Genomic DNA, 9,861 nt, shown 5'->3' on the forward strand with positions numbered 1-9,861 from the left:
AAAAATGGATTGGATTCCTTAAAACGCTCTTTGCATATGTAATTGAAAAAAAATATATAATTTATTTACAAAAATAATTCATAATTTCATTTTTTTTAACTCAAATATTAAGTAAAATTCTATATAAATGAGGGTTATTGACCATGAATTCCAAAAGTATACGGTGTAAAATGAGTGGTAGTAAGGTGGTGTTAGTGAAAACTTAAATTCTGAAAAAGGGACAAAAATGTCAAATTGTGTCTTTATTTTGACCAGGGAGGACAAGATAAGGGTTAACTTAATGCAGTCTAATACAAATTAAAAATTGAAGTACTACAATCAAAAAATTGAGTACTACCATCATGAAGATTATATTCTTCAGTTTTTTGTTTTCAAGACCGATTCCATTTGGGAGAACGCCTCAACTTCGACTAAACGGAACATTATAACCGTTATGTGGGTAGGATTTATTGGAGGGCTCCTGTATCAGACCACATCAGTGTTGACAAGGTGTACTTAATAAACCACTAAGAGGGCACATTGGAAGTGTTCTCATTAGGCTTTGTGTATATACTATAGCTGCACTTATATTCATGTTATAAATATGTGTTTATATATGTGCGGGTGTGTGTCTGAACGTATGTAATTTATGCTGTTTATGTGCTTTTGCGTCTCCCAGGTTGTAAGATTAAGGCATTGCGTGCCAAAACCAACACCTACATAAAGACTCCAGTCAGAGGCGAGGAGCCAGTGTTCATCGTGACGGGACGCAGGGAGGATGTTGAGATGGCCAAACGGGAAATTGTCTCTGCGGCTGAGCATTTTTCTATGATCCGGGCGTCCCGCTGCAAAGCTGGAGGGCCCGGGGGTGGAGGAGGAGGCACCAGCTCTCTTCCTGGACCACCACACTTACCTGGACAGACCACCATACAGGTACGGAAACCGAATACTTAATCGTTAGCTGTGTTTTTGTTTTACCCTGTCGGTAACAAAGGGATGACTGGGTGTTGGATAACATCTGCTGAAAACCACCATACCTCTGTTCTCTATCCCGTAGTTAATTTAAAATATTTCTCTTGCCCCTGATCCAGGTGAGGGTGCCCTACAGAGTAGTCGGTTTAGTTGTTGGACCAAAGGGAGCAACTATCAAGCGCATCCAGCAGCAGACTCACACCTACATCGTGACACCCAGTCGAGAGAAAGACCCGGTGTTCGAGGTGACCGGCATGCCAGAGAACGTGGACCGAGCGAGAGAGGAGATCGAGACCCATATCACCCTGCGAACTGGAACCTTTGTAGACCTGCAGGGAGACAATGACTTCCACTCCAACGGCACAGATGTCAGTCTAGAAGGCCTGGGCGCCCTGAGCGGGGCGCTGGGGTCGTCCCTGTGGTCCAGGGCTAATGGCCATCATTCGGTCCCCCCTCCTCCTCCACCACCCTCCCCACCTCCTCTTCCCCTCCCCATGTCCATGCACCACTCCTCCAACCGGAAGATGTCCTCCTCAGTAGCCTATCACACGCACAACGGCGCGATGAGCTCAGACAACTTCAGCACCTCTCGCAAGGCCAACGAGGGAGGCAGCCCCACCAGCCCCTTTAGCACAGGCTCCAGCGGTGCTGGAGGAGGGTTTACTTTCGGGGGTGACTCCACCCCAGGGCTGCCCTCGGATGAGTTGGGGTTTGAGTTCACTGCTGCCAACATCTGGGCACCTTTCGTCAACGGGGGGGCAGGCAATAAGACGTCCGGCTCCTCCCAGCAGCAGCAGCAGCCTCTACGTCGCAACAGCAGCGGCCTCAGCGGCGGCGCCATCACTCCAAGATTGTCTCCAACTCTGTCTCAGGACACGGGCGTGGGCCCCCTGGATCATCCATTAGCCCGTCGTGCACAGAGCGACCCCCTCAGCACTCTCTCCTGGCTACAGTCTGGCAACGCAGGAGGCGGCTCCTTCTCCGGAGCGTCCAGCTCCAGCTCCGGCGGCTCGTCGACCGGTTACTCCTCCTGCTCGGCCTCCTCCCTGCCCGGCGGCTCTCCCACTGACTCCGAGGGGGGAGGCAGCGGCATGATCCTCAGCTCTGGGATGCTGAGTCGGCTGAAAGGCGGCTCCGTGTCCGGGGTTGCGGGTCTGGTCGGCGTCGGCCCCGGGATCAACAGGGACTGTTTCGTGTGTTTCGAGAGCGAAGTGACGGCAGCCCTGGTGCCTTGTGGCCACAACCTGTTCTGCATGGAGTGCGCCGGGCAAATCTGCCAGTCCACTGAACCCGAGTGTCCCGTCTGCCACACCCCAGCCACACAGTGCATCCGCATCTTTTCCTAATGCCTGTCGGGGGGGCAGGCAGGCACCAGCTGTGGCGGAGGCAATGGAAGGATTCACACTAACTCTCACACACATTTGGACCATAATAAATGCATAATAGAGATGATGATACTATACGGATGTTGAATTTTTTTTTTTTTGCTGATAACTGTCAAGATTAATCACAAGAATCAATAATAATAATAATAATAATAATAATAATGACTGAGTTATTTTCAGAGTGACGTTAATTGAAACTGGTCTGCAGCTGTGGCTCAGCCAGTCTCTCGGTGGTGAACTTCTGGAAGGAAACTAGTGTCTTATCTCTCTTCAGGCCTTCATTTTGACCGGCAGTCTGCCGGTCCGTCTCCACATTTCTTCATCCTGGCTTCTTTAGATCTCTGCCTGCGTTCTCTCTCACAGCCATTCGTTTTGACACTTTTGTACTTAACAGATATTTTTCGATGAAGCTGTCAATGAGGCCTGCACTTTTCTACTCCTTATTTTAATGTTCTTGCCAGGACACAAAACCGTTCCAACGATTCCCCCCCCCCCCCCCCCCCCCCCCCCCCCCCGCTTTCTCCTCTTGCTCTCACTCATGCTGTTGTCTGACATGAAGCGGCGGGGTTGCTATTTTTCTGTACCTCTGAACTTTTTTAAATGTCCGCATTTAGTCAGGCACCTACCGAAAACAGTAGAGCCGAGGGACCTCCTGAGGATGACTTCATTTTTCTATCACCAGTAATGACAAAAGAATGCTATTAGTAGACACCTCTTACGTCCGGATCAAACCCAATAACACGATGGATGAATTTAGATGCCCCACATTTGAAATGTGGCCGCCGCATTGATTCACATTAATTATCCTTTTAATAAGTGGGAAACACACCATTAGTGATACTGTAGGAATGTGTCTGAGGTCAGTTCTCTGTGCGTTTGGGCAGCCTGACAATCCCTTTACATTGCTCTTGTGTGTCTGTCTGTGTGTGTCTGTCTCTGTGTGTGTGTCTGTGTGTGTGTTGCCCGCTCATGCTGTTTCCACGTTGGCATCATTCTGTGCCCTCACCATGAGGGCCTGGTTTCTGTCTGCTGCCCCTCTCCTTCACTTCCCACTCGCCGTCTTACAGGAGGACTTGGGGCAGATCCATCCACACCAGGACCCTTTCCTCCTCCCATCCCGTCTGTTACACTCCGATCGGCTCGTTACGCTCGTTTTCTACTACTTTTTGACTCTCAACTGTCCAGTGTGTGGCTCGCAGACATATTTTTAACTCTAGGATAAGATAGGGCTTTTCTGATGTCACATGTGAATGTTTGGAGAGACAGCTGCTCCTCCATATGAAACAATAACAAGGAGCTTGATTGATTTTTTTTTTTCTTCTTCATGCACTGTAACTCCCGGGAAAAAATAAGAAACGGCTCTTATTATTTTTGTTTTTGTAGTTTTGGTCTTCCACCCCGCTCTCACAGCCAAGCTGTATGGCACTCTCTCAGACGGACTCCTGGCCAAATGTGGTGCACTATATGGTTAGTTGTCTGAGATTGGTCCCATTGTTTTCATAGCATCACTGAGTAACTCCTGCTAAGGCGGTTGCATCCTGTTTTGTGTTTCGTGGTTTTTAAAGAATTCAGTGTGAGTTTGCAGTAACTGCCTCCTATAGTGTTAATACTGTACCTATGATTTGGGCGATGTCGGTGCGATAGTACACGGTTACCGTTGGGGGTCCTTTTTTCTTTATTTTTTAAATGCATGGAATCAGCTCATAGAATGAGACAAGCCATGACAATAGACTTAAAAATGACGCCTAATTCCCAAGGGCTTCCTCTGACTGCACAGACACATGATCACAAGTTTAGGCTCACACGCAGTAGGTAGAACTTCTTCTTTTATGGCAGCTAGTAGCTAGGTCATCCAGGGCTTCCAGACACTCCTTGTGTTCAAATCCCAGCAGCTGCAGAATGTTTTGCTTGTTGTTGTTTTTTTAAATTATATTTTCTAACTGTCCCTACACAGTCATCGCATTCAGATCCTGCCAGTAGAGCGTAGGGCATTGCAGTCACCGTGTGTCCTCTCTGGACCAACTCTCAGATCTCAGCATGTAGGGTTTTAATATCAAGGAGAAAAAAAAGGGTAACGCTACTTGAGGAAATTATTGGCAAGGGGGGGGGGCAATTGCTGCTGTGCTTCGGTGCTCCATCCAGTACGATGTGAACGTGTTGGCTGCCCGTCTGTCTGCTCCTTCAGGTGAAGAGGGCAGCAGCGGCACAGAGGCCTCTAATAAGCCGTAGTCGTGGTTGAGCGCAGCGGTGCACTAATCCACGTGTCGCACACGAGTAGGAACACTCTGCCCAGGAGCTGAACCGGTAGTCTTTGTGATGACTTTCCCATGGTGCTTTGGTGCAGCTCCCCACTGAAACACGGCGACGAACAAACCCGGTTGGTAGCGAGGGGCCTCTTAGAACCCTGTTCGCATTCTCATTGAAACTGGCAACCCACCATCTCGTCTCTTACCCGTGCACGCTGGGAACAGACGCGGGGCCGGGGACATGTCCGAAAGATCGGATGAGCCGTGGCTGTCTCGTGAGTCTGTCGAGGCCGGTCTTAAAGTCCTTCAAACTGTCCAAGTCGATGCGTTGAAGGAATAAAACCTTTACCTGATGGGTCTAACGTAAACTCTGGTGTTGCACTGGGATGTGTCTGGCCAATGAGAGAATGTCGGGGTCTAATGTACAGAATTTTAATTGTTAAAAAAGGTACTACGTTTTTCCAATTTGACTGCTGATTTTTTTTCTTTTTTTCTTTTTTTAAGCCAAACCTATCCCCTCCCCGATTTCCTTCCCGAAGGTTTGAAAACAGGGTTTCCTGAGGCATGCTAGCCAGTGACCTCTGGCCTTTTTTGTGATTTAGATGGGGGGGAGGGGGGGTGGGTGGGAGAAGAGAGCCATGCCAGTAAGGGGTGACGGACACCCCTCAAACAGCCGCTCTCCAATCTCTTTGCTTTAAATCTCTTTGTATGCAGAACCAAAATGTAAACTGTTGGCCAACTGTTTCAGGCGTGCCCTGAGTGTGTAAATACCCGGAATACAATCATTGGGATCTTGTTTTCAGAAGCAAAATTACTTATTGAAGATAAGTGTAGTTTCTAAAGAACATGTATCATAATTTGTAAGTTAACCATCTGCATGTCTTTAAGCCACCTGGCATTAGCTAATAATTTTTAAGATACAAAAAAAAAAAAAAACTTTTTACACATTTTATTTTTTACAATTTATTTGCTTACCTAAATATCCCAGACAATAATGTGACCCTTTTTTATTACTTCAAATTTATTTTATTTTCCTTTTTTTTTTATGTTCCTTATTTTCTGTGTACTACATATAGGCAATTTATAACAAAATGAGAATTATTGAAGAAATTTTAAAATTGAAATATATTTTATTTGAAAGTTTATGGACCTTTTAACCGTGAGCCAGAAAAGTTGTATAATCGTATGATTTGAACTGACTTGACGGTTATGAGAAATGTATCAAGAGTTTTATTTTTTATGCTTCTTTAATAAAGTCTTGTTTTTGTTTTGTTTTTTACTGTAAAAATAAGAACTTGCGTCTTGTGTCTTTATTACCGTCCTGTTCCCAGGGGGAAACGTACCCCCGGCTGGAGCAAACTGCCTCTCTGCCACGGGGGGGCAGTACGGACACATCTGTACTGCTGGGACTGAACTCTGCAGTCAGGGTTTAACACCAAACAATTCATTCTTTAGAAAATAAAGTAGATTTAAAAAGAAGAATAGAATATCTTGGAAATTGATCTTAATGTCTTATTGAAAAAATTTAGGAAAATACAGGACACAAATTTTCTTCTCTTTGTGAATGCATATTGTAAAGAAATGACTGTTCTTCCTTAAAATACAGGGGGTATAAGTATGCACCCCCCTATGTTAAAATACAGGGGCATAAGTATGCACCCCCCTATTTGTAAAATCAGGGGCATAAGAGTCACACCCCCCCTATGTTAAATACAGGGGGCATAAGTATGCACCCCCCTATGTTAAAATACAGGGGGCATAAGTATACACCCCCTATGTTAAAATACAGGGGCATAAGTATACACCCCCCTATGTTAAAATACAGGGGCATAAAGTATACACCCCCTATGTTAAAATACAGGGGGCATAAGTATACACCCCCCTATGTTAAATACAGGGGCATAATGTACACCCCCCTATGTTAAAATACGGGGCATAATACACCCCCCTATGTTAAAATACGGGGCATAATAAGCACCCCCCTATGTTAAAATACAGGGGCATAATATACACCCCCTATGTTAAAATACAGGGGGCATAAGTTATACACCCCCCTATGTTAAAATACAGGGGCATAAGTAACACCCCCCTATGTTAAATACAGGGGCATAATATACACCCCCCTATGTTAAAATACAGGGGGCATAGGTATACACCCCCTTGGTTAAAATACAGGGGGCATAGTATACACCCCCTATGTTAAAATACAGGGGGCATAAGTATACACCCCCCTATGTTAAAATACAGGGGGCATAAGTATACACCCCCCTATGTTAAAATACAGGGCAAGTTACACCCCCCTATGTTAAAATACAGGGGCAACAAGTAAACACCCCTATGTTAAAATACAGGGGCAAAGTATACACCCCCCTATGTAAATACGGGGCATAATTATACACCCCCTATGTTAAAATACAGGGGCATAAGTATACACCCCCCTATGTTAAAATACAGGGGCATAATAAGCACCGCCCCATGTTAAATTCCTATTGAAGCAGGCATATTTTTATTTTTAAAGGCCAGTTATTTAATTGATCAGGATACTATGCATCCTGATTAGGGCTGCCTATCAAATAAAGGCCTAAAATGTAAAATAAATAGTATGTTAAGAAGCTCCACAGCAACCATCGGCCTTCCGTCTTCCAATTGGTTGCACTCTTTGCCTGCAACGACAGCTAATAGCGAAGGGAGAAACAGATTATTTAAAACAGGGGTGCGACTCTGTGATTGGCCCTTGCCATTTGTGGACAATTCTGATTGGTTGAGCAGGAAGGGGAACGCCTCCACCAGCTGATTCCATTTAGGAAGAGAGCGTTGATTAAGAGTGAGGTCTTCCTGGAAGTATTTACAGAGATACATTTCGATCAGGAGAGTCTAGGTGCAGTTATGCGAAAGTTATGCGCAGCATGATAAAATATACATTTATTAGGACAACAGCTCCACTGATTTCAGAATCAGAATCAGAATCAGAAATACTTTATTGAACCCCAAAGGGAAACTCTGTGTTGCAGTTGCACAAATTGTAGAAATATAAATAAAGAAATATAAGGAGTGTGGATATTTACATAGTTTAAGGAATATTATGACGCAGTATTTACATAATTAACATAATTAAGGTGTTCCAATGGTGAAAAGTAATAATAATAATAATAATGATAGTAGCAGTTGAGTATTGCACACATTACAAGCCAGTGTTATTGCACAGAAACACATAATATTGTCCAGTTTTAACCTCTCTAAGTGTGTGTGTGTGTGTGTGTGTCAGACACTCAGCGGGAGGAGTTATAAAGTTTGATGGCCACAGGCAAGAAGGACTTCCTGTGGCGCTCTGTGGTGCATTTTGGGAGAATGAGTCTATCACTGAAAGGGCTTCCTGTGATTGAGCAGCAAGCCATGGAGTGGGTGCGAGACATTGTCCAAGATGGCGTGTAGTTTGGAGAGTGCATCAATAAATAGTTTGGTCTTCCTGAAAGAATGAACGCTGAGCTACATGAACACATAACCTTCTGTCTTCTAATCATTCACTTATCCCTCGAAGGTATGTGACCTGACACACGACTGTTGTTTTTGGCATGTGTGTTTCTTAGTTTTAGCATTGGACCTCAATACTTACCGAGACATGTAGGACTTGAACATGTAACCATCATTCTCACCAAACTGTCTTTTTGGCACATTTGTGTCTTTAACTCAGTGTATCAGACCTCAACACTTACTGTCTTCAACGCTCAACCTTTTGAATTCCAATAATTCTCTCATCCCTCTAAAATATCTGACCTGACGCAGAAGCTGTTGTTGTTGTTTTTGCATGTTGCAGATTAACTGAGAGAGTCCTGGTAAACCTTCTGTTGAAGAAGCCTGAAAAAAGCCTAAACAATACATGGTAAACCCATGACAACCTCCCTGTGAGCGAACACATTGATACAGAATGTGTGTGGATAAAGTTACAATGTGTAACACATTTGTTCACCAGATTCAAGCATTACAGCAGAAATAAAAAATATCAAAGTGTAAAATAAACACATGACTAATGTCTAATGTGTACACTGAGGAAAACGTATGGAGGTCCTATTGATATTTAGTTTGGACTAACTACAACTTAGCTTTTATTCCACCCTCTGTCAAATGTTAAGAAGGAGCTAAGACATCTGATTCAACTTGTGTAAAGTAGTGTGTGATACCCCCCCCCCCCCCCCCCCCCCCAAACCACCCCTCTTCAGAGAGGTCAGAGGTCACCCAGAGGAAACAGCATCCGTTGAAACACTTTTTTTTTTTTAATGTACAGGCGTTTCAAAACTTGCACTGCAGGACGCAATTCATGGAGTCGTTGGAGTGCAATAGAAAGAATATATCTATAAAAGAATGAGAAATTAAATGTGCAAATGTAAAGAGCGATAAACAAAACAAATGTGAATAAAAAAATGTGACTAGCAAAAGCAATGGTGAAAAAATAAAGTGATACAATAACATAACATTAAATAGATTTTTAAAATACAGTAAATAAATAAAATACAAATGTATTTGAAAATATATAAAGAAATATGCAGAAATAAATGTGAAAATGCTTATAATTGTTGTTTTATGTTTTATTCCTCTTTATATTTCCACATTTATTTACTTATTTTTTCTGTTATGTATTCCTCTTTATAGTTGCACATTTATTTACTTATTTTTTATCCCTCTTTATATACTTATTCTTTGCAGATTTATAATTTTTTATGACAACGGTATATTAGACATATGTATTCTGAAATTGAATAATGTTAAACAATAAAGCAGACGTTGAAATCGTGACACAAATGTCCTTTTAATAGGAAGCAGATTGCAATCAGGCTGCATTCCCGTTCCACTTCATCCTCGTTAAAGAACATTCAGTAATGATAAGAAACAAATTAGAAACATACTCAGTAGAAAAGAATTCTCTCATGCGAGTTCTGTGTTCACACTACATTCATTTTGGTTACAGATGACGTATTCACAAGCCTTTTTGAAACGAAACATCGATGACTTATCGTTACATAGCTTTGGAAATCGAGAGAAGAAAAAAAAGAATTCACATCAAAGAGACACGTGCTGGCACGATAAAGTTTCCCATCATGCAATTGTAAGTCGTTTCTATTCACAGGGTGGGCGTCATTTGTCTCCGCGGAGATGTGTCGGCGTGCATGCATGCATGTGTGTCTTCTCACATGTTCCTTTTTGTGCTTGAGCAGAGATTGGTGTGTAGATGTGTGTGTGTGTGTGTGTGTAGGTGTGCAGTGGTGTGTGTCTGTGTGTGTGTG

At 43.5% G+C, this 9,861-nt stretch overlaps 1 protein-coding gene across 4 annotated transcripts in view; it reads left to right on the top strand.

Moving 5' to 3' along the window:
* LOC116699427 (RNA-binding protein MEX3B) overlaps positions 1-5,873 on the top strand; it is an 8,772-nt gene extending 2,899 nt beyond the window's left edge. For all 4 annotated transcript variants that reach the window (XM_032531973.1, XM_032531974.1, XM_032531976.1 and 1 more), the window contains 2 exons: positions 659-912; positions 1,071-5,873. In XM_032531973.1, the coding sequence (XP_032387864.1) occupies positions 659-912; positions 1,071-2,297 (1,481 nt within the window). In that variant the 3' untranslated portion in view covers positions 2,298-5,873. The remainder of the gene's footprint in view (positions 1-658; positions 913-1,070) is intronic.
* The last annotated feature ends 3,988 nt before the right edge of the window (positions 5,874-9,861 follow it).

The sequence above is a fragment of the Etheostoma spectabile genome, chromosome 12, assembly GCF_008692095.1.
Source record: "Etheostoma spectabile isolate EspeVRDwgs_2016 chromosome 12, UIUC_Espe_1.0, whole genome shotgun sequence".
Lineage (NCBI taxonomy): Eukaryota > Metazoa > Chordata > Actinopteri > Perciformes > Percidae > Etheostoma > Etheostoma spectabile.